Source organism: Antechinus flavipes, chromosome 3 (assembly GCF_016432865.1).
Source record: "Antechinus flavipes isolate AdamAnt ecotype Samford, QLD, Australia chromosome 3, AdamAnt_v2, whole genome shotgun sequence".
In the NCBI taxonomy this organism is placed as follows: domain Eukaryota; kingdom Metazoa; phylum Chordata; class Mammalia; order Dasyuromorphia; family Dasyuridae; genus Antechinus; species Antechinus flavipes.
The window spans coordinates 634,683,926-634,708,400 of NC_067400.1; the positions used below are offsets into that span (position 1 = coordinate 634,683,926).

General features: G+C 53.9%; 2 protein-coding genes and 1 long non-coding RNA gene across 3 annotated transcripts; 1 reads left to right on the forward strand and 2 right to left on the reverse strand.

Annotated features, from left to right (window-relative positions):
• Positions 1-565: 565 nt before the first annotated feature.
• Positions 566-4,844, reverse strand: LOC127556900 (zinc finger protein 501-like). The gene is made up of 3 exons (XM_051990412.1): positions 4,380-4,844; positions 1,551-3,822; positions 566-791 (listed from the first exon to the last, which is right to left on the reverse strand). Exon 2 carries the CDS (start codon positions 3,659-3,661, stop codon positions 2,156-2,158), a length of 1,506 nt encoding a protein of 501 aa, XP_051846372.1. The 5' UTR covers positions 3,662-3,822; positions 4,380-4,844; the 3' UTR covers positions 566-791; positions 1,551-2,155.
• Positions 4,845-6,414: 1,570 nt separating this feature from the next.
• On the reverse strand, positions 6,415-7,477 carry LOC127556936 (uncharacterized). The gene is made up of 3 exons (XR_007952573.1): positions 7,396-7,477; positions 6,530-6,633; positions 6,415-6,477 (listed from the first exon to the last, which is right to left on the reverse strand). It is a non-coding gene; the product is annotated as an uncharacterized LOC127556936 (long non-coding RNA).
• A 59-nt stretch (positions 7,478-7,536) lies between these two features.
• Positions 7,537-14,519, forward strand: LOC127556896 (zinc finger protein 835-like). The gene is made up of 2 exons (XM_051990404.1): positions 7,537-7,872; positions 10,176-14,519. Exon 2 carries the CDS (start codon positions 10,244-10,246, stop codon positions 11,882-11,884), a length of 1,641 nt encoding a protein of 546 aa, XP_051846364.1. The 5' UTR covers positions 7,537-7,872; positions 10,176-10,243; the 3' UTR covers positions 11,885-14,519.
• The last annotated feature ends 9,956 nt before the right edge of the window (positions 14,520-24,475 follow it).

Consider the following 24,475-nt stretch of genomic DNA (forward strand, 5'->3'; position numbering starts at 1 on the left):
GAACCGGGAGATCACGGTACACGGCCACAGCATTATGACGACCCACTGCCAGGGACTCGGCCCTTTTCAACAATGAGCCGATTCGAGGCAATTCCAATCGACTTGGGATGGAAAGTGCCATCTACGGGCAGAGAGGCCCGCGGGCACCGAGCGTGGATCAGCACAGATTTGCACCTTTCGTTGTTCGCTTGGTTCCCCCCCTTTCTCATGGTTTTTTCCTCCTTTTCTTGTGGAATATGTTTAACCTACACTGGAATCCAATATAGATTGCTTGCTGTCTGGGAGGGAGGGAGAAAACTGAAACATAAGGCGTCTCAAGGGTGAAGGTTGGAAACTCTTGTTGCACGTACTGGGGAAAATGCAAAGCTAGGAGCGGCTCGGTCCGAGGCTGTGAGAGGATCGCTAGCGGGAGAAAGCCGGAGTTTGCTGGACCAGCTCCGGGGAAAGGGAAGTGGACCCTGACTAACACTGCTGTGTTCACGCTTCTCTCTCTCATGGCTTTTGCTATTTTCTCTCCCAACATAAGTCATGAAGGAATATGCATTAAAAAATTAATGGACATGTGTAACCAGAAAATAAAATTTTAAAAAGGGGGAGAGAAGGTAAGGAGGGTAGGTCCCAGTCCCAGAGAGGCTCTGATGGCCGCTCACAGGGGTTTCTGGGTAAAGGCCAGACAAGGGACCGCTTGATGGATGAGCTGCAGGGGGACCCCTTCTTGGGACCCCTTCTGCGCTGGAAATGCTGTGGGCCACGGGCAGCCCCAAGTCCCGGGATGTCTTGGAGCTTTTAACCTATACAATGGGGACAAGAATGGCCAAATTAGCCATCTCCCAGCTGTGAGGAGAGCATGCCCAGGGAAGCCCGCCCCCTTCCCACCATGCCCCATATTCTCCCCTTTAGCCCCGGCTCCCACGTAGGCTGTCCTTTGGATGCCGAGGGACTTCCCTATTTCCCAGCAGAGAAGCAGCATCCTTGGATAGTTGAGGGGGACTTCTCCTTTGTGGGGAGCCTTTGAGGGAGCTGTGGGGATGTGTGCCATGGAAAGGCTGGGGGAAGGGCTGCTGGGGGGGGCAGGCTGCTCCTGGACTGGCTGTCACAGCAGCCCCTGCCCTGGTCCCGGCAAGGGGGAGTCCCTTCTTGCCTATCAGCATCCTGGAAAGAGAAGGGAGGGGGCACTAGTGGGCCCTCCTCAGCACAGGCCGATCGAGGCAGCCACCTGGGCCCTTATGCCCAAAGGGCAGGCAGGGCCAGGAACAGCCTCGGAGATGGAATCAGGGGGCAGAGAAGCTGCTCTGGAGGGGGCCTGGCCCGGGTCGGCACTGTGGGGAACCCGCCCTCCGGGAAGACCCCCCCCACACAATGGCTGCATCTGGAGCCATTGTAAAAGCACACTGATGCTTCTTGAGTGCAGGTCACTGGTGGCTAACAAAGGCCGGAACGAGGATGAGGCAATGGCGTGAGGAATGGCCCCGGGCCCAGATGGAACCTGCTCAGGGATGCTCCCCCACCTTTACAGCAATAATGGCTGTTCGGAGGGAGGGATGACTCACCTGGGGCTTTGGGGGCCCACCCTCCATGGAGGCAGCAGAGGTGGGAACTGATGGGCCTGTATCCCTGGAGAGGGGCCCAGCCCTGAGGAGCTCCAGGTATCACCAAGTGGGGGGCAAGTCCCAGAGGCTTCCAAGCTGTGTGTCCACAGGCTCTTCCCTGCTCCCCAAGGGTCCTCTGGGAGTCTCAGAGCACCCCAGGGGACAGAGGAGTATCAGAACTCACAGATGGGAGAGGGGCTGCCTCCGGAGCCCTGGCCTCCCCCACACACTCCAGAGTTTGGAGCCACAGCAAGGCAACGGGCCTGCCCTGGGCAGGAGAAAAGCAGAGTCAGAGAGGAGGCCCCAGATTCTCTCAGCCGTGTCTCTTTCCCAAGCCGGATATTTTTATAGAGGGGAAAGAAATGATGGGAGGGGTCCTAAAGCCGGGACCAAAGGCTCTGGCCCAGCTGCCCAGAGAAGGCCGCTGGCCCCGCTGGCAGGGAGGAAGGTCCCACTGTGGGGGAAGTGGGGCGGGGCAGGGCAGGACGGTCTGGGGCAGGGATCGCCCATCCACAAGCAGAGGAGCCGGGGTAGCTCCTGTCCTAGGCCCGCCTCCGGGGCGGCCCTCAGAGCTGGGCGGCAGCGTGGAGCCCTCGATGGGTGAGGAAGGCCGACAGGACCCGGAAGCCCTTCCCGCACTCCTCGCACCCGTAGGGCCGGTTCCCAGCGTGGATCCTCTGGTGCCGGCTGAGGGCGGAGCAGTAAGTGAAGGCTTTCCCACACTCGGGGCACTCGAAGGGCTTCTCCCCGGTGTGGATCCTCCGATGCTGGGCGAGATACTTGCTCTGGCTAAAGGTCTTCCCGCAATCCCCGCAGGCGTAGGGCTTCTCTCCCGAGTGCACGATCCGATGCTTGTTCAGGTAAATGCTCTGGGTGAAGGCCTTGCCACACTGGGGACACTTGTAGGGCCTCTCCCCGGTGTGGATGCGCTGGTGCACGATGAGCACCGAGGAGTCGCTGAAGGCTTTCCCGCACTCGGGGCACGCATAGGGCCTCTCCCCGGTGTGGGTCCGCCGGTGTTTGGTCAGGGACGAGCTCTGGCTGAAGGCTTTCCCACAGTCCCCGCACGCGTAGGGCCTCTCCCCGGTGTGGACGCGCTGGTGCCGGGTGAGCTGCGCGATCTGGTTGAAGGCCTTCCCGCACTCCCGGCACTCGTAGATCTTCTCTCCGGTGTGGATGCGCTGGTGCTGCGTGAAGTGGGTCCTGCGCCGGAAGGCCTTGCCGCACTCCCGGCACTCGTAGGGCTTCTCCCCGGTGTGGATGCGCCGGTGCTGGATGAGGGCCGAGCTCTCGGTGAAGGCCTTGCCGCACTCCCGGCAGGCGTAGGGCCTCTCCCCCGTGTGGATGCGCCGGTGCTGGATGAGGTGGGTCCTCTGGCTGAAGGCTTTGCCGCATTCGCCGCAGGCGTAGGGCTTCTCCCCGGTGTGGGTCCTGCGGTGTTGGACGAGGGTGGAGCGGCAGCCGAAGCCTCTCCCGCACTCGGCGCAGGCGTAGGGCTTCTCCCCGGTGTGGGTCCGCCGGTGCTTGGCCAGGGGCGCGCTCTGGCTGAAGGCTCTGCCGCAGCGATCGCAGGCGTAGGGCTTCTCCCCCGTGTGCGTCCTCTGGTGCTCCGCCAGGTAGACGCTGCGGCCGAAAGCTTTGCCGCATTCGCCGCACTCGTAGGGCTTCTCTCCGGAACCCGGCGGGGCGCGGGCCGGGCGCGGGCTGAACGACTTTCTGGTCTCCCTTGGGCTTTCTCCAGCGTGAACTCTCTGGTGTTGGGCCAAGTGCGAGTTGTGATGGAACTCTTTCCCACATTCACCGCACGAAGGGACTCGCCCCTGTGGGAGCGTTTTCTCAGGAGGAATCCGGCCTGGGCGGCCACCCAAAGGCTTCCCCGACTCATTATCCCAACGAAACGGTTTCTGTTCAGAGACGGCCCCGGTTAGGTTTGAGCGGGGCGCGAAGGCCTTGCTCCCCTTGTTCTGGGGGAAGTTCCTATGGGCGTCCCACTCGGGAAGGCTCTCCCTCGCGGGCAAGATGGGACCCATGGCCCTCGCCGGCGTGTCCTCGGAGAGGATCGCTTCCGCCATCGGCCCGTCCTGGCCCAACGGCTCGCCCTCCAAGCCGCCCCTGGCCGTCAAGGCCTTTCTTGGCCCGCTGCGCCTGTCTGATCTCTGCAGCCTCGCTCCACGGCACGAGTCTTGGGAGGCGTCCTGCTTCGGGCCCAAGGCCTCAGACCCTGTCCTCCCCTCTGAAAGAGATTTAGGAAACCCTCGGCCGTTTGTTGGGCCAGAGAAAGAACACCCCCATGGGTAAAATCATCAGAAGGGCGCTGGCAGCAGCCTGGCTCGGGCCTCTGGCCAGCGTGGACCAGTGAAGAGAAGAGAAAGGGAGGGAGGGAGAATAGGAGGCCTGGCCCAGGCTGGGGACAGGGGTAAAGGAGGAGGGGCTCTGGTGGCCCAGGTTTGGGGGGCTGGCTTGCCCCTGGCAGAAACGGGCAGCTTGGAGAGACCCTGATTGGGCACTGGGGGAACCATGAACCATGAGCAGGGCAGACCTATGCATATAGGGCCCCCAAGAGGCTTCTGGAGCTGGCCCACGGCACCCTGCACCCCACCCTGATGGAGGTACAGTGGGATCACCCCAGGGGCCAAGCCTGGCTCCCAGGCTCTTGCCACCCACAGAGAGAGGCTAGGGGTGGGCAGGACTCTGCCCTCTTGCTGCTTATCCAAAGTTGTGGGATGAGGGAGGGGATGGAGCTCAGACCTCCCCCCTTCTCCTCCCAGGGTTCCCCTGCCCCTCACTCACCAGCTCCTTCCACAACACACAGCGTGTCCCCTGGTGCCAAAAGCCGAGCCCTGTCAGGGTCAGAAGCTGAGATCCCTGCTTGGGGAGACAAAACGGCCGTGGCCGCTGGTACTGGGAGGCTGAATGGCCAGGCCCAGCCCGGGCAGCGGGCAGCCTCTGGCTGCCATCAGGAGGACCTTGCTCCTGGCACTGCCCCCTCTCGTTCCTGACCTCCCTCCCCCCTCAGCCCTCCATAGTATTCCTGAGTCCCCAAACCGATGCAGTGGGGAGGGTGGTGATGGGGGTGATTGGGGGGCCGCCTCACCCAGGGAGACCAGGTTCCAGTAGGTCTCCAACATCACGTCCCGGTAGAGCTGCCTCTGAGCCGGGCCCAGCCGTCCCCACTCCTCGGGGGTGAAGTCCACGCCACGTCCCGGAAGGTCACGGGCCCCTGGAACACCGAGCACACGGCTGCAGGCCGGGGCCCCTGGCAGATGGGAAGGCAAGGATTGGGGAACAGAGGCAGAGGGGGAGCCCCCCTGGATGAGCTGGGGTGCAGCAGGAGCCCCCAATGTGGGTACGGGGTGACAGGCACCGACCCGGCCTTGGGTACGGGGCAGCAATGGGGATATGGGATGGCAATGGGGGTACGGGGTGGCATTGGGGGCATGGGGCACCAATGGGGGTAGAGGGTGACAGGCGCTGGCCCGGCCCTGGGTACGGGGCAGCAATGGGGGTATGGGATGGCAATGGGGGTACGGGGTGGCATTGGGGGTATGGGGCACCAATGGGGGTACAGGGTGACAGGCGCCAGCCCAGCCCTGGATGGCTGTGGGGGTACGGGGAGGCAATGGGGGTATGGGATGGCAATGGGGGTATGGGATGGCAATGGGGGTATGGCAATGGGGGTATGGGATGGCATTGGGGGCATGGGGCACCAATGGGGGTACAGGGTGACAGGCGCTGGCCCGGCCCTGGATGGCTGTGGGGGTACGGGGAGGCAATGGGGGTACGGGGTGACAGGCGTCAGGACCAGCCCTGGGTGGCTGTGGGGCTATGGGGTGACAGGCGCCACACATGGGGATGTTCGCACTGAGGTCAAGGGAACAAAGGCCCCCAGAGGTACCAAGGAGCAGGGCAGCTGCCCTGACATCCTGGCTCCTGGACTTCGGGGACCCCCCTGCCCCCTACATGTGGAGAAGGGCGGGGCCATGAGGAAACCCCTGGGCCAACCTCCCACGGCAGCCCGAACCATCTCCTGGGGGCCCGTACCCCCAAAGCTGCTGCCCTGGCCCCCAGCCTCACTCGCTCCCACGCGCTTGCGCTTCCCCCCAGACTAAGCTGGGAATGAGAGGGCCCCGGGACAAGCAGGGAAGGGGAGGGGCCTCAGGGAGGAGGGCGGGACCAGAGGGAAGCCCCGCCCCCGGGAGGGAGCTAAGAGGAAGGCCGGACTCACCTGGCCCCCAGAGGCCATCCAGAGCTCCCGGGGTGTCTGCGATGCGCTGCAGGAGCAGGGGTCACCCTCCCGCGGAGCCCCTCCTGCCCAATCCTCAGGGCTCTCAGGCCCCTCCCGGCACCCTCTCTGACAAGAGCTGCCGGGAAAACGGGGCAGAAGTTCACGAGAGAAGCCTCCCCCCGCCCTGGGGGGCCACGGGCCCAGGACACTGAGCCACGGGAGAGGGGGGGACCAGGAACCAAGAGAGTGAAGGTAGAACCAGAATATGTCCCGCCAGGAGGAGCCGCTCCCAGTCCCTGCGGAGCCACCGAACACGCTTTGGCTCACACTGTTCCCCAGGCAACCCACTTCCCACTGCTCTGTCCACCTTCCGTGGTCCGTCCCCCAGGAGACACGTCTGGAGCCCGTGAGACCAACGTGACTCCGGGGTCTGGAAGCACCTCCCGGTTCTAGAACCTGCGGGGACAGGATGACTCAGGGGTCTCTAAGTAACTTCTGGCTCTAGAACCTGCGGGACAGGATGACTCAGGGGTCTGGAAGCACCTCCTGGTTCTAGAACCTGCGGGGACAGGATGACTCAGGGGTCTCTAAGTAACTTCTGGCTCTAGAACCTGCGGCGACAGGATGACTCCGGGGTCTGGAAGCACCTCCTGGTTCTAGAACCTGCGGGGACAGGATGACTCAGGGGTCTCTAAGTAACTTCTGGCTCTAGAACCTGCGGCGACAGGATGACTCCGGGGTCTGGAAGCACCTCCTGGTTCTAGAACCTGCGGGGACAGGATGACTCAGGGGTCTGGAAGCACCTCCTGGTTCTAGAACCTGCGGGACAGGATGACTCAGGGGTCTCTAAGTAACTTCTGGCTCTAGAACACACAAGGCCAAGATGACTTGGGAGCTCTAAGCACCTCTGGCTCTAGAACACCTGATGTGAACATGACTCAGCAATCTCTAAGCATCTCCCATTCTAGAATACCTGATGCCAATGTGACTCAGAGGTCTCAAAGCACCTTCTGGTTCTAGAACCTGTGGGGACAGGATGACTCAGGGGTCTCTAAGCCCCTCCCAGCTCTGGAACACAGGAAGCCAACGAGGGTCTTTAGCACCCAGGATTGCCAGAGCTCCGGGATCTTTAAGCACCTTTCGCTCTAGAGCTCATGCTAATCTTGTTTATGACATGAGGACTTGAGGATCTCGAAGCTTGAGCCCATGGGGCAGCTGGTGGGACCCAGAGTCCAAATTGAGCCTCAGATCCTTCCTCTCTGTGTGACCCTGGACAAGACGCATCCCCGCTGCCTGCCTCAGTTTCCTCATCTGTAAAATAGGAATTGTAACCTCCCTGCCTCTAGGGCTGTTGGGAAAAGAGAAACGATGTTTGCAGAGCGCTCGATCAGTCTCGGTTATTATCACCATCATGGCTAATGACACTTTGAAGATGTCTAAATACTTTGCGGCTCTAGAATTTAAGCCTCCGGTAACTAAGCACCTACAGAACTAGAACTCGGGATGGCTTCGCAACTCGGGAGCCCACGACCTACCCACTCCATGCCCGCCCAGCAGGGGCCGCTGTGGAACCAGACTCACCCCGCCGCGTTTGCGGAGCCAGACAAAGCGGAATACGCACTCGGCCCTCGCGTCAGATTACGCCTGCGCAAAGTCAATCCGCGGAGGGCTTTAGGACTACGAGTCCCACAATGCACCGGAATGACGCCTGCGCATTGAAAGCAACAGCGTACATTCCCACAGCGCCTCCGTAGATGGCGTTAGTTCCATTGAGGCCGCTGAGGTCCAGGTCGCTATAAGAAGGACCTTGTCCAAAGGCACAGTGAGGGGTAGGGATCGAGTCGCGCCTAGAGCGCTGTGGTTCGTGCTCCCAATCCGAGAGGAGCGGCGGGTGGGTCCGGGTCGGACTAGAATCGTTTCTCAGGCCTCGGCCCGGACCCAATCTTGACTTCCTTAAAGCCTACAGTAGCCGAACCGCTGCCGCAAGGGCCGCTGGGAAGTTGAGTCCGGACGAGAGCCTGCCGCCGCGGGTTCGCGACTGCGCACGCGCATCCGCAGGTGAGTCGAAGACTTGCCCTAAAGGCTGCCTGGGCGTGCGCGCAGGCGCAGGCGCAGGCCTGGGGCCTCGTGGAAACTGGATGTCTGGGTGTCCGCCCCCTCTCATGTGCGCAGGCGCGGACCCCATCTGTCTCTCCCTGCTTTGTCAGTCGTCTCGCGTCCGCATCCTGGGTGGGAAAGGGGTGGGAAAGGCGGAGAGTCTGCTCCGGCCCTGGGAGTGGGGAGGGACCTAGGTGGAGAGAAAAGGGGTCGGGATGGACTAGGTCCTGAGTGAAGGAGGGAGGAGGGCGACTCTGGGTCTCAGGGTCTGGGCAGACGCGTCGCGGTTTCCGTGGTGATGGGGGCGTGGCTTTCGGCCCTGAAGAGAGGCGGCAACACCCCGAGGGCGGGACCTTCGCCTGGGACTTAGAGTTCCTGGAGGCGGGGCTTCTGCTGGGGAAGTTCTGAGTGGGGAAACTGAGGCACAAGACAGGGCCGTAGCTGCTTGAAGAGGAGGAGGGGGAAGCTGAAGCAGGCTGAGGGGCCGAGGCCGCCCTGGACCGAGAGTCGTAGTGGTACCCCGCCTTCCTCAGCTGGGAGGACCTGCCCCCCAGCACACAGCGGTCACTTAATAAACGCCGCTGGAACAGCCAGCCCTCCCGGGAAGAGTGGGCGAGAGCCACGTTGGGGAGGAGGGCCTGGGGAAGCCGCGGGAGAAGGAGTGAGGGGCTGAGAAAAGGAGGGGGAGGGTCTGAGCGAGGAGAGAGAGGAGGAAAGGAGGGGCTGAGAAAAGGAGGGGGAGGGTCTGAGCGAGGAGAGAGAGGAGGAAAGGAGGGGCTGGGCCGGGGAGGGGCGGGGAAGGACTGAGAGGAAGAAGAGGAGGGAGGGCTACGGAAGGGAAGGGCCTGGGGTGGAGTGCAGGCCCTGGCTTCATTCTGAGGGCCTCTGAGTTGGGGGCACAAGGGGCTGCGCCGGCACTGCCCAGGATCTCCATCTGTCTCCGTGGCCTGTGGGATCCATAGGCCGGAGCCTCCCCAGGGACACTTTCCCCTGGCCACACTGGGCAGCCCAAACTCCTCAGGCCCGGCTAAGTGAGCAGCAGCCGCCCCACCCCATCCCCACGTGTGTGTTGGGATGACTCTGCTGGCAGCCAGCCCTCCCCCTGTAGAGCCCCAAGAGCCGGCCTGTGACCCCCGTGGTGCCAGAGCGGAGGTTTCTGGGCACCCCCTCCCTGGCAGCCCTCCAGGCACCCCCCCCCCCCGTGCCCACTGCCCCCCTTTCTCCAGCCCTGGCTATCTGCCTCTGCCATCGGGTGCTTCGTGGCCTCTCCTCATCCCTGTGTCCCACAGAGCAGGAGTGCCCTGGGCGGGGGGTGACAGTGGGGGTGGCAACAGCAACGTTCTTTAAGGCTCATTAAGGGAACCTAAAACCCATGGATGGAAGGAGCCATTTCAGCCATCGAGTACTGAGTGAGCGCCTGGGATGCCCCTCCCTGCTTCCCTTTGAGAAATGGAGGGGAGGGGGGTCCGAGCCGCCAGCAGCCAAGGATCCAGGCTGGAGGGGAGGGGCCCCAGGAAAGGCCCAGGCTCAGAAGGAGGGCCTGGAGCAGCCTCGGCCAGAAGGACAGTCCCCCTTGTCCCCCTGCCCTCTGGCCTGCCACCTTCCTCCTTAGGCCAGACCCCAGAGCACCTGTACCCCAAGCTCTCTAGGGCTGGCTGTGTGGGGGAGACGCCTTAAGGAGGTGACCAGGGGGTGGGAAGGGCAGGAGAGAGGCAGGCAGCCTGAAGGATGGACAAAGGAAGAGGAAGCCAGGCAGAGTATCGGGCTGAAAGCCCCAGGGAGAGACCCTCAGGCCGAACACATGCAGTAGGAGAGAGCCCATTTAGGAAAACCCTTTGTAGTGGCAGCACAAAGGCCTCACTGGGGGACAGAGGCCAGGAGGGAGCCTCGGAGAGCTGCTGAGGCCGTGATCCCGGACGCTGGAAGGGGGAGGGAGCCCTTGACAGAAATAGGGAAGTTTGGAGGGGAAAGTGGGGAGAAAGGCTTAGGGAGAGAGAATGAGTTCGGGGGAGACTCTGCAAGGCGTTCAGTGTGGGATGCCCAGCAGACATTTGGTGATGTGGGATGGAAGGTCAGGAAGGAAACTAAAGCCAGATAGATAGAGCTGGGAGTCCTTAGGGGTGACTGGTTCAGCCCATGGGAGCTTGAGGACCCCATAGCAGGGATGGACCCTGGCAATCCTGAGGCAGAAGGAACAGTTTCAGTCACAAGGAGATGACGCTCAATTGAATATTGATAGAGATGGGGGGTTTTGTTTCTTTCAGACTGGGGGACTAAAGAGTCAGCTGGAAAGCAGGGGGTTTCTGAAGAAGGATCTTCTCAAACAGAGCTAATGGAAAGACCCCCAAGGGACATTTCCTTGGACTCCAAAGTAGGAGAAGCCGGGAGGGAAAAGAGAGGAAAGCAAGAGACCCACTTAAGGGTCCCAGAAGCCGCAACTGAGGACAGTGGCCATGAATACGATGAGAGCAAGAACCCCCTAAGTACAAAGGCAGTCCTGGTTCCGAGAGTTAGAGTTCCCATGGAACTGAGGCCCCCAGAGCCTGATTCCCACGGGAAGAATGCAAAACAGAATTCAAACCCAGTCAAACCAGAGGGAATTTGTGAAGAGAACAAGCCGTGGAAGTGTACTGAATGCGGGAAAGCCTTCAACTACTGCTCGGCCTTCATCCTTCACCAGAGAGTTCACACCGGGGAGAAGCCCTATGCGTGTAATGAGTGTGGGAAGGCCTTCAGCCAGAGCATACACCTCACCCTGCACCAGAGGATCCACACAGGGGAGAAGCCCTACGAGTGCAACGAGTGTGGGAAAGCCTTCAGCCAGGGTTCCTATCTGATTTCACATTGGAAAACCCACACTGGAGAGAAACCCTACAAGTGTAATCAGTGTGGGAAAGCCTTCACCAGAATTTCACACCTTACACAGCATCAAAGAACCCACACTGGGGAGAAGCCCTACAAATGCAACGAGTGTGGAAAGTCTTTTAGGAATCGCTCCTCCCTGATAGAACATCAGAGAATTCACACTGGAGAGAAACCCTACGAGTGTACCGAATGTGAGAAGTCCTTTCGTTTCTCATCAGCACTAATTAGACACCAGCGAATTCATACAGAAGAAAAACCTTACAAATGTAGTGAATGTGGAAAAGCCTTTACCCAGATTTCACACCTTACCCAACACCAAAGAATTCACACTGGAGAGAAACCCTATAAATGTAATGAGTGCGGCACAACCTTCAGTCAGAGTTCATCCCTTATTGAACATCAGAGAATTCACACAGGAGAGAAACCCTATAAATGCACTGAATGTGGGAAAGCTTTCACTCAGATTTCACATCTTATTCAGCATCAAAGGATTCACACTGGAGAGAAACCCTATAAATGTACCGAGTGTGGGAAAGCCTTTAGTAATCGCTCACACCTCATTCAACATCATTTAATTCATACTGGAGAAAAACCTTACAAGTGTGTTGAATGTGGGACAACTTTCAGTCACGGTTCATCCCTTATTGAACATCAGAAAATTCACACTGGAGAAAAACCCTATAAATGTAACGAATGTGGGAAAGCCTTCAGCCAGGGCTCGTCCTTGACTCTCCATCAGAGAACTCACACCGGGGAGAAACCCTATAAATGTAATGACTGTGGGAAATCGTTTAGTAACCGTTCCTACCTTATTCAGCACCATATAATCCACACTGGAGAAAAGCCCTATGAATGTAATGAGTGTGGGAAGGCCTTCAGTTTCTCCTCAGCACTTATTCGACACCAGAGGACACACGCTGAAGAGAAACCCTTTAAGTGTAGTGAGTGTGGGAAAGCCTACAGCCAGACTTTCCTCCTTACTCAGCATCAGAGTATTCATGGTGAGGAAAAGCCAGGTTCACTTAACGACTGTGCCAAAAGCTTCAGCCCCAGCTCAGTGACTGTTGAACCTCAGTCAGTTTTAGGTGGAGAAAAGATATCAGCGTGATTCGTTCATCTGGCAGACGTTTATTAGGTGCCAGGCACCTTGGGAGGCACTAGATGGGGACGGGAAAACTCTACTTTGTCTTTTGTGAGTCAGTATTTTCCGGCCTCTCTTGACTTAGAGCAGTATTGAATTGACTCTGGGATATCACAGAGATAAATAAGTTCCAGAGCACAGGACCACTATGGGTGGTGGGGAGTTCACGGGGCATCTTAGAAACTCTTCTGGGAGGAGACGGCTCCAAATAATCGATCAGATTCTTAACTTGGTAGAGTTACTTTCCTTTGAGAAATCAGGGAAGGCAGAGTGAACTGAGCTGAACTGGGCCGATCGGAGAATCACGGCTTGGACTGAGGGAAGGCCCCGGGGAGACTGAGCTGGGCTTGCTGGAGCTCTGACTTGTCTCTTCAGGTGGGATGTTTTCCCATAAATAGACATTTCTTTATTAAAGCACTGGTAAGACGTGGAAGGCAGAAGATTTGCAGTGGACACAAAGGAAGGAGGAGAGCGGATCCTGCCAGTCTCAAAAATCAAGCAGCAAATGGTGGTTGGGTAGGTTCGGGCTCCAGCCCCAGCTAGAACATTAGTTGTGTGGCCACTTTGGGGCTCCATGTCCTCACCTTGCCCTGCCTACCTCACAGGGCTGTTGTGAGGAAATGTCCCACAAAAGGTAAAGTGCAGGATAAATGGAAACCGTGAGGGTGAGTGTCCTTCTGTTGAGAATCTGAAAGGTTCCACTGTGGGCCAGGTTCAGAATGGGGCAGCCACAGGTGGGCAGTGCCAGTGATGTAACCGCCCTTAGGTCTTCGATGAGCCCTGCCTGAGAGATCCCAGGAGCTGGGCGTGTCATGTGGCCCAGAGAAAGGCCCGAAGGACTGTGGCCCATCAGTCCAAGGGCCAATGACTGACTCACGGGCCGTCCTCCCAGGGCCGCCCCTTCTGTAGCGTTGCCAGAGAAAGTGGGAAGGGTAAAGGAAAGTGGACCCGGAGCCCTCGTTTTTAATCTTCCCCCAAAACTCATAACAGCTGAGAGTTTCTGCTCACGTCCACGTTGGTCCGGAGGCCCTGTGCTGCCCTACCCTCCGGGGCTCCCTGGGCATCCCCTTGTGTCCTCTGTCATTTGCTGAGTGACCCAGGAAGAGTACCCCCAGTCACTCAGCTTGTCCTCCGAGGGGCTGTGGGGCACCCAGATTGAGGGTGGAGGCCCTGGGGATCGCTCTGCCAGTGAGCTGTGGCAAGAGCTCAGGAGGGCCAGATAGGCCAGATTGAGCTCAGGAGTTGCTTCCATGATCCAGACTGTAGACACCACCAGACAAGACTTTAGGGAGGGTAGGCAGGCGGGAGGGAGGAGGGAAACGCCTCTCCCATGGGTACTTGCTTCTCGGGAGCCAGAGGAATCCCCCTACCACCACACACACACACATAGGGTAGCTCGCTTCTCGGCAGCCCCTGGTCTTCCTGTGAGCCCACCGTAGGAGCAGCACCCTCATTGCCGGGAGTGCTTGCCCAAAGAGGAAGGGACTTTCTGGCTTCGGCCCTTGTTCTGGGCTGAAGCCTCCCATGATGGACAGGTAGGTAGCCCCTCACCAGTGCCTATAGTTCTCCCGAGTTCAGGAAGGTCAGAGCTGGAAGAGCCCGGTCCATCCTCAGGATCCCCAGGTTTAAGGTGAGAGGATCTTCCCAGACTTGGGCTGGCCTGTGACCATGGGCCCTCATCCAAGTGTGTGCACCCTCCTTGCCAGGAAGCTCCTCGGAGCCCGGAGAGATGAGGGGAAGGATGACTAGGCTGGCTGGAGCAGGAGCCCCGGGGGCAAATGCTTACCCTTTGTCTTGTGGGGGAGGCCTCGGGGGCCAAGTCGGCTGTGGAAGATGTCAGACTTCCCTACCCTCCCTGGCCCATCTTTTTAAGGAAGGAGAAACTAAGGAAGCTCAGCTCACTAAAGCTTAAAAAGTGAAAAATGGATTGAGCAGGCTGCAGAGGCCTAGGAGGACAGGTTATGGGGGCTGAGACCCCTGAAAAAAGCACTGTTCGGCTCCAGTCGGGGCCTCCAGTGGAGGCCCATGGGGGTGGAATAGTGGCTGCTCTAGTTCTTTCCAGGAAGGGATGGCCGGCTCACTCCTGATGAGTGATGGTGGGACTGGGGCTTAGTGCCCCTCCAAAACCATTGGAAGGGGGTGGAGGGAGAGAAGGACAATATTATCCACAAAGATTAAGTCGTTAATTATCTAACCATGCTTTGTAATGTGCTGTCCAGGAGGGATGATGTTTGGCTCCCAAGTACATGTGCCTTTTATCCATGTAGGGTTAGCACAAATGGTGGGAGCGGAGGTAATGTATGCATGGGGAGGGGCAGGAATATGATCACACAAGACACAGAAAAACCAATGAGGTTCTGAAGTCAAAATAAGGTTAGATTAGCTGATCTCCCAGGCTCCTTTGCAGCTTCTAAATGTCTGTGAAATTAGAGAGAGTTGGGATTAGAGCTGAATTGTGATATGGACAAAATCAAATGAGCAAAAACTGGCACGGGTGCATTTCTATGATTTGCTAGAAAAAGCAAACTTTATTTCACTGTTCTGTACATGACTTAAGTTTCACTTTAATGAAAAATTAAATAAACCATTTTGGAAATGGTCAGTATTTGGCAGCTGCTCCTTCAAATGGGAGGTCCACCACCTCGCCCCACATTCTCAGACTTGAGGAAGTCCATCCCCATGTGGTGGTTCCTGGCTGTATCCAGTCCAGAAGCTGCTTGTCTGGACTTTTCCATCACATCCCAGAAATCTCCTCATCCTGAAAGGTCACTTCAGCCTAGAACTCGTCCTTGGTCAGCACCCTCCACTGGGGGAGTGGGGAGAGAAGCCACCTCTTTGAGAAAGGGTCTGGGCCAGCCAGCTCTTCCCAGTCTTCTTGAGTCCTCGGAACTTTTAGGAAGCTCCCTTTTCAACTTCCTTTTATATCTAAGCCTCCAAAGGGCGGGAACTATTTTCTGCCTTTCTCCAACACAGTAGGACCTCCTAAGTACTTATGGACTGTTTAACGACAGACAAAAAGAGAGAAAAGAGTTCTAGTCCTTGATGTCCTGAGCAGTGCATCCCATGATGCTGAGTCATTACAGTATCTCTGCCCAGTCCCCTACTTTCTGGGCATTCTCAAAGCTTCTCCCCCATATGAAGTCACTGATATCTCACAAGGGAAGCGCCACTAGTGAAGGCTTTCCCACACTGGGTGCACAGATAGGGTTTCTCCCCAGTGTGAACCCCCTGGTGTTGGAGAAGGCATGACCGCTGTCTGAAGGCTTTGCCGCAGCCAGCACACTGATGGGAATTCTCTCCGCTGTGAGTTTTCTTGTGCTGATTAAGAGAGGAACCATTGGTGAAGGCTTTGCCACACTCCTCGCACTAATACGGTTTCTCTCCAGTGTGAAATCTCTGATGAATGTTGAGACCTGAAAATCAAGTGAAGGCCTTTCCATACTCACTACAGCGATAAGCTTTGTCTTGGCTGTGATTTGTCTGGTGCTGGCCAGGGGACGAGCTGTGGCCGAAGGCTTTGCCACATATGTCGCATTTATAGGGTTTTCCCCCAGTGTGAGTCCTCTGATACACAGAGTGGAGCTGTCCAAAAAGGCTCCTCACATTCATTGCATTTGTAAGGCTTCTCTCCCATGTGTGACACTTCTTAATGTTTAATCAGGGAGGTGCTGATGTTGAAGGCCTTCCTGCATTCATGGCATTTATAGGGTTTCTCTCCAGTATGGACTCTGGTTTTCAGTGAATTGTGAAATCCAGATGAAACCTTTCCCACACTGGTCACATTGAAAGGGAAACTCCCCCCTGTGATGAAGTCTCTGGGGTTTAGAGAGGGAAGATTTTGGGCTGAAAACCTTTTCACATTCATGACACTTATAGGGCTTCTCTCCAGTGTGAGTTGTCTCGTGCTTAGTAAGAGAGGAGCTACTGCTGAAGGCCTTTCCACATCCACCATATCTATAGGACTGCTCTGTGATATGAGTTTTCTGATGCAACAAAAGGTAAGGACCAAGACCAAAGGTTTTTCCACATTTGTTACACTTGTGAGGTTTTTCTCATGTATGAATTCTTCAGTGAAGTGAAAGGGAGGAGCTGAGTCAGAATGATTTCCAACACTTTACATTCACAGGGTTTTTCTCCAGTGTGAACTACATGATGCCTGATAAGATATGATCAATGACTGAAAACTTTCCCACATTTATTACACTTATAGGGCTTCTCCCCACTGTGAGTTCTCTGATGTAAAGAAAGAGTTGAGCCCTGACTGAAGGCTTTCCCACACTCATCCCACTTAGAGGGTTTTTTCCCTGTATGAATCCTCTGATGGACGGTCCAGGATTTGCTATGGCCAAACGTTTTCCCACATTCATTACCTTTGTAGGGTTTCTCTCCAGTATGAATTCACCGATGGCCAATAAGTTGTGGCATGTAGAAAAACGCTTTTCCACATTCACTACATTTATAGGGTTTCTCTCCAGTGTGAATTCTCTGATGCTCAGTGTAGTGTGAAAGTTTTTCCACAGTCATTACATTTGTTACGCTTCTTCCCTGAATAGATTTTCAGGTGATGAATTAGGTCTGAATTGTGTTTGGGTCTGTCCATGTTTATCCCATATTTGAGAAGTCTTTCCACTAAAACATTTTTCTTGTATGTTGAAAGGTGATCTTCACCTGAGGCTTCCTCCCAGATCTTTGGTTTCGTGGTCTCTACCCTCAGGAAACACGTTCTCACAGGGGATGCTCATTTCCTCAGAAGGTCTCTCCTGGCTTCCCTGGCACTTCTCCAACATCTTGCACATGCCTCCTGGGATTTTCTCAGCTTGTCCCTGAAGCTCTTCTCCCTCCTCCCCTGACGGGCCTCTTCCTCAGCTTTGCCCTGCTGTGGAGCTGACACTCTGTTCTCTGGCCTTGACTCCCAGGCTGAAAGAAATAAATTCAAATGTTTCATGCTAGAAGAAAGAAAAGAGAGCACAGAAAAGAGAATGGGACATGGAAGGCTGAAAGCTCTCCAAAGGAAGGTGGGCCGGGGGAGGCAAGGGAAACAAGATAAAGATGGGAGAGAAGTGGGGGAGGGGGACAGCTTAGGACTCTCAGGGCCTGGAGTGCCGGGACCCCCAACTTCTGCGGGCTGCCAGAATGGAGGCAGAACAACCTCCTCAGGCTCCCCAGATCGTACCCCCAAGGCCCTCGGGTGTGACACAGGTGGCCCTGCCAGGGGAATCTCAGAGTCGGCCTCCAGCACTTCAGGGTGGAGAGGCCGGGACAAAGGCCCCTACCTCAAGTCACGAGGCTCTAATCCCAGGGAGCATTTAACGGGACCAGTCCCTCGGGAGTGGCCAGGGGTTATCCACCGAGGAGAGGGGCTCCAAGGAGGGGCCTGCCCTGGGCTCCGGGTCTGCGAAGGCCGAGCGGGATCCGGGAAGAAAAGAGACGAGTGTCGGCGCCCAGCGCCCCTGAAAAGCCAGAGGGAACCAGTGCCCAGGCCGGCGGAAGGATGCCCTGCGGTCTCCTGTACTAATCCGAGCGCCAGGCCGGCGAACTCTTTAAGCAGCGTCCCTCCGCTCCTGCAGTGGCGTTGCCAGACACCGACCGTTCCGTTCTGGGGTCCCACCTTCGCTGGCAACAAGAGGTCAGTAAGAGACTGGATCGAGGGCCGGCACTTGCAGGTCCCGAATGGCGGCCTCGTTCCCGTCCTCCAGGATGGTCCCAGTTATCCCGAGCATGGTAGGAGAGCCCGGGAGCCGGCGCCTCCAACTGTGCGCCCTGACAGACAGCCGGGCTCTTCCCGGACCCGGACTTACGGCCTCTTACCGGACCCGGACTTACCCGGACTTACCCGGAGAGCGGCCTCTCGGACCAAAGTAGAATGTCTCAGCCCTGCGGAGGAGACAGCCCGAGGGCCGCTTATGTCAGGTGTTCACAATCGGAGCTCAATGTTCCGAAAGTTTTCAAGGAAAGCACAAATTGTTCACCTATAAAGTCCTTCTAGGCCCTGCTTGGCGGGCCCTAGGACCCTCGAGATAATCCCCCAAATCAAGAATTGGAAATTTCCCGAGGAAATAATACATTGCTAAGGGAGGAGGCAGCCTAGGGAAGCAGCTGCCAGGCAGACAGGATCTTGCCCCACTGGCTTCATATTTGAGGGAGGTAATCCCCAGAACCTTCAGTTGGGGGACTTCTCAGAAGGACCCCAATAAGACGGGTCCTCAGGAATCTGGTCCAACTCCCTTCGGAAAAGTCCCTCCAACTGCTCTGGTCAGACGGGAGAGATGGGTCAGGCAGAAGGGGAGGGAAGCTCCAGAGAGGGAAGGTGCTTAGAGTTCCCACTGAAGTTGCCCTTTCTATGAAGCACTTTTAGGGTGCCTCCAAACACTCCTGGATAAACCTGCGCCATGACAAAAGATATCTGGGTGCTTGGTGGCCCTTGGCCGGGCCTTCGTAGGGTCTGGACTACCTGAACATCCACACCTGGAGGCCCCTCCCACACCCCTGCACCCAGGTGCCCACCTCTACATAGCCTGTATGTATGGCCCTGTGCACCTTTCATGCCTGGGGGCACCCAGACATGTCCCCTCCCCCTACACCTCTCTGGCCTCCTGCGGGCAGTGTCCTTGCAGAGAGCCCCTCAGCTGGGACTGTACCTGGGCAGAGCAGCCAGTCACTCTGGGTCCCTCCTTCGTGCAGTGTCAGGGCCGAGAAGGGAAGCTGTTTCAGTGATTCCAGGGTCCCTTCCAGCTCTGGAGCTTTAACAGTATGAACGAGAACCCACCGATATGGGGAACGAAGGACCTGGTACTGCACGTTCTGGGTCTGGGGAGGCAGAACAGTGTCTGTAATAAGTGGTTATAAATGCTCGTGGTGACTGATTGATTGCCTGAGCAAGGAATATGAGCCAGTTGGAGCTCCATCAGCCTTCCTGACTCCAGGCCCAGTGCTCTGCCCCTTGTGCCCACCTCCTCGATTGCCCTCGTCTGTGTACGTTCCTAGGGAACAGACCCAAACAGGCAATTGTCTAAAAAGACAAGGAAATTTTATTTTTATAGTATTTATCCAAATACATGCAAGATAGTTTTCAACATTCACCTTTGCAAAACCTTTTTCTCTCTCCTCCACCTTCCCCAAGACAGCAAGGAATCCAAAATAGATTAAAGTGCAACTCTTCTAAACCCATCTCCATATTCGTCATGCAGCACAAGAAAAATCAGATCAAAAGGGGAAAAAATGAAAGAAAAAAACAAGCAACAATCATAAAAATACTCTGCTTTGATCCACATTCAGTCTCCATCATTCTCTCTCTGGATGGCACTTTTCATCACAAGTCTATTGGAATTGCCTAGATACTTATTTATGGCTCCCCTTCCAGCCTTTGGAAACTCAGCCTTTGACCAGGCAAGAGGAGGCAGAGGAGGGTCCTCCTGGCCAACTATGCCTTGGGAGATGTCCAACGAGCTCTCCCCTTGGATCTCTAGCTTCAGTGGAGCCAGTGTTCTTGGAGGTCTCTGGCCATAAGGATCAGGCTCCAAGGACTGGACAACTCCAGCATGAGGAGGACGACTTGAGACTTTGGTGCCTTCCAGTCCGTGGCCTTCACAAACAGATTGCAACACCTTTATTACAGACCAGTGCTAGGTCTGCTTTGTTACCCAATGGACCCTCACCTATGAGGAACTGGGGTCACAGATGACTTGGCTCATTATGAGAGCTATACCTAACACGACCTTAGCAGCCATTAACACAGTAATGGGGGGAGGGATCCCTAAGCGATGGGAGCATGGCCAAATCTCCCAGCAATTTGAGCTCAGAACTGTGTGACTGGAGAAGGAGAAAGCTTGGAGGCAGGGGGCAGATTAGACTTTTCTGCTGATTCCTGGGCAGAAACCACAGTTTTTATTGAATGGTAAATTATGGGGGCCTGGAGTGAAAAATTATGGTGAACCAAAGACCACTGTGAATTCAGAATCAAGGAGGAAATTTGTTGATTCCTACCACCACACCTAATGTTAGCTCCCGCTAGAGACATTCTACATCTCTGATGAACTAAATAACCAGGTTGAAAGTCTCGTGAAAATAGCAGAGTCTAAACAGTCCATTATTAGTGTAGACATGGGAACCATGATGGTATGGTGCACTGGGCATGGATCATGTAAGCTCCTCTGCTAAGGTTGCTGCAGCTACTTTCGCTTCATGATGTTCTCCCCAACCTCTGCTGCTTTTGGAGGCTCAGGACGGTGTGATCCCAGGGTTTCTCCATTGGCCCTCTTTTGGGGGTGTGGGGATGTTTGGAGGAGACTAGTGGTCCTGGTAGAAGGGCTGATGGGCCCTTTTAAGAGCTGCTTTCCATCTTTGGTTTTCCTTGCGGCTTTGAGAAGCTGTAGCATCTACGGCAACCATACTCTGGTAAACCATTTTGGTAGATGGGCTAACCCAGGTGGAGGGTAACTGACAGGTCTCAGACCCATTGGTGAACAGTTAGGGGGTGTCTTCCCAAAGCATGTGAAACTTTCCCCAATGGAATGGGTGAGAACAATTATTTCCAAAATCTATGAAGGCTTGGAAACAGGGATAGTGGACGCACTTAGACCTTGGTTAGACATTAAAGATGGCAAGGTCATCAACTGCATCCCAAGCCAATGAGAGTCATTTTGACTTTTATCTTGCCACTGGACTCCAGTAAGTCCAATTTAGGCACTAGTCAAAAGACATCACTCCACATCATTTTACATTTTTACCTTTCTCAAAGTCCTAGAGTGACAGGCAAGTGGCTAAGCAGCAGGTGTACATACACTGGGAGCTACAACCACAACTCTGCACACAGGTGTCCTAGACCATAGTGTCCCCTGAGTATCTCAGTAATCTTTTCAAAGTAATATACTGCTCACTTGATGTAAGAAAGGGGCTAGAAAAGGTGGCCTGAAAATTCAATCCTGGCCTGTTTATTGTGATAGACAGACATCCCATCTTGTGGTCAAAACACAAAAACATGTACAAAATCTTTTGAAAATATGATTCCACTGCCAATTGATACATAGATTATATGGACACTTATGGACAATATGAGATCCAGTAGAGCTGGAAGATGAACAGCTCTTGTGAGAGAACTCATCAGGTATCACATCACATCCCGGGCAGGTATAGCATCCCTGGGTGAAACATGCCTGGAAAATGAAGGCCACTTATCTGAGCTAGGGCTGGATCCATGTTTGTCTAGAGTAGCCACAGTGATGGAGAGTGAAGACAGCACAGATTTCCTAATCAGATCTCATCTAGGCAAAAAGCTTTTCTGTCTCCCAAAAGGAGTGAATGACAGGCTTATGACAATGTGATTGCCTTTCAGGAAAGTGCCATCCAACCATCATCAGTGCCCATGTTCCCACCATATGTGAGAAATGATTCTACTCTATTCCCAATATCATAGCGGAGTGTGTAAGGATAATTAGGTAAGATAGGTTCTTATAGTAAGAGGCCTTTATAGTGGATCCCAACCTTAATGTAATATTCACTACTTTGATTCTACTCTATTCTAAAAGACATCACTCCACATCATTTTACATTTTTACCTTTCTCAAAGTCCTAGAGTGACAGGCAAGTGGCTAAGCAGCAGGTGTACATACACTGGGAGCTACAACCACAACTCTGCACACAGGTGTCCTAGACCATAGTGTCCCCTGGGTATCTCAGTAATCTTTTCAAAGTAAACAGGAATGTTCCCCATCTGGTTAAATCCTGAGTCTGACTTTGGCACCCTGCAGATGGAATTGGGATTTTATATGATTGGTGGTCCTAGGAACTTAACCACGACTCCTACCTAAACTCAAACAAAGCTAAGTATGCTTTATTTGGTGTCTAATCATGTCCCCATTTCTTCCTATTATGGTAGATAAATGGTGGAAGTTTGTATTGCAGTGCTGAATCTATTAGTTATATTAATGCTGAGGTATTTGAATTACTGTAATAAAACTACAAGAGAAAACTATCTTGCTATTTTGATCTGAATTTGTAGTTATTCCATGGCCTAAACAAGAGTTAAATTAGTGCAACAACTTGTTGCACATATAAGATTCTGCTCCTGAAGTAGCTAATTTTTTCAGAATGATATGGGCAACCATAAAGAAGCCTATGAAACAAGAATGAATTTATTAATTTGTGAGGTTAAGATCAACATTTTTGGTTTATATTTAAGGAATAGTATTTCAGTATAATCTATCTTAGTGAAGAGTAGTAAATTAGGAACTATCTTGTGTTATCAGGAAATTTGACTTTATTATATTTAATCTGGGATTGAGACCTATGTGTAACACATGTCCTAAAATGCTTGAGTTATCTTAGAAATGTTCCCATTACTTACAGGGCTTCTGAAAGCAGTAGTCTATGTTTATGCCCATTTGGTTAATGAGTGTGTTTTATTATGGACAACTCAATTCGTATGTTATTCTTTATATACAATGTGAGGTAGTTATATTTACACATCCCATTCCAAGTCCTCCGGACTTCTTCTTGTTGGCAAATTCATTTGTGTAATTTAACATGAGGACTGGTAGCTATGTGTTCATATATGGCATTAAAGCATCTCCTACTCCTAAAAGAGAAGTCAGTGGGAATAGGTTTAATTTAATAAGTTCAGGTTTAAGCAACAATATGACATAACAAGTAAATCATCCCAATGGAATATTTAGCCTTTGGACATGTCCTAAAAAGGTCTTGCACATGTAATGTACATGTAATGACAAGTTCTAGAAACTGGGCTCAGAATTTCACATAAACTTGGACTGATATCCTAAAGAAGAGAGAAATAGCAACTGGTATGTCATAACTAAAGTTTTTGGTGAGATAGGTCTCGAAATCTGATATTGTGGTTCTGTTAATGACAACAGAATCATAAGGCTTGAGTAAGTTTTCACCATATAACCTAGCTATGGAAAAAGCAAATTTGGGAGTGTTACTTAATAGTATTGGGATCTGTATTCACAAAAGATTTTCTTAAAATCACCTAGGATTCTGTGGATACCTCGGAACCTGAAAAGCAAATTCACTGCAGAGACCTCTCCAAAACTGCCTGAGGAGGAGGCCTTTTCTGGGATGTGCAGAGGACGGATGGAAGATGTTCCCAGGGACTGCAAGGAACACCTGAAACAATACTACAAGTCTCATTAACTCAACCTTGGGAGTGTGATACCAAGTTAGTTGTTGAGTACTATCATCACTGTGGTCTTTTGTTTCATGGTATTTCACCTACCTTCCAAGATAAGCACATGGTGTGCTTTCTAAGTAGTTTGATCTGTCACGGGCCTGTTTATCAAGGCTTGTCTCCTTGGGAGATACATGAGTATTCAGTTTTGTCACATTCATGGAAACAATGGATTATCAAGAATTTGGGGATAAAGGTGTCACAGATTGAATGCAGTGCTGAATGCTCTCTCTCTCTCTCTATATATATATATATAAAAAATATAATCGATGTATACATACCCACCTATAAATGTATACACACACCTATATCATTCAGTCATTTCCACATATACGGTTGTTATCAGAATGGAGAAATTGTTATGTTGATTCGTCAAAGTGTGTTAGGGAAGTTCTGGACACGGTGGCTTTTTCTATCATCTGCTTTTTGTCAAGTACCCTTAAATTGTCCCGCCCTTGCAAGCTTGGGGAGGACCCCTCTTGCTGAAGGGGACCTAACTGGATGTACTTAGAACAAAAATCCTGCCAATTCTCTTTGTCCTGAGTTTTGACTCTAACTAAATAGAGACCTATGCTTTCAACCCCTCGCTCTGCTGCTTTCTGCCCCTCTCTGACCAGTGTGCTCAAGTGGCCCCCTTCCATGCCATCCCCATCACGCTCCTCTATTCAGTATCTCCTTCACCTGGCTCCTCCTCCATTGCCTACAGATGTGCCCAAAGCTCCCTTCATGTAATCTTTCGGTCCTCACCATCATGGCTCTGTGTCTTTATCACCCTTTATAGCCAAATTCCATAGTCTACAGCTGATGTCTACTTCCTCACCTTCGCCCCTTATAATTTGGCTTCTGACCTGGTCACCCCACTCAAACTGTTCTCCCCAAGTCACCAAGGAGCAGCGATCGCCAAACTCAGCCTCCTTCTGACCTCTCCACGGCCTGAGAGCCCAGCTCTCTCTCCTCTCTGCACTCATTTTTCTGGACACTGTCTCTCAGACACCTCCTGGTTTTGGACCTTTTTTCTCCTGCTCCTCTCCACTCTCCTTGGCTGCATCCTCCTGCAGACCACATCCTTTGACCTTCAGTAATGCTTGGGATTCCTGTTCATCTCTTCTTCGCTTGGGGATGCCCTCAGCTCTCAAGACTTAATGACCAGTTTGATACCAGATTCCCCATCTACCTTTCATGATCTGACCTGTTTGTGGATCTCCAATCTCCCATCTCCAGATCCTTTCAGATCCCTGGAACTGCAAGTCCTGTAGCTACCAACTTTGGATATCCAAAAGAACTCGATGTTCTCTCACCCCTCCACCTTCCTACCCTGTAGAGAGCACCAGCCCTTCCAGTCCCTCAGGCTCCCGGTCTACTCACTTGCTCACTGG

Coding starts and splice junctions, on each gene's coding strand:
- LOC127556900 (XM_051990412.1), bottom strand. CDS start 3,661: ATGGCGGAAGCGATCCTCTCCGAGGACACGCCGGCGAGGGCCATGGGT.
- LOC127556896 (XM_051990404.1), top strand. CDS start 10,244: ATGGAAAGACCCCCAAGGGACATTTCCTTGGACTCCAAAGTAGGAGAA.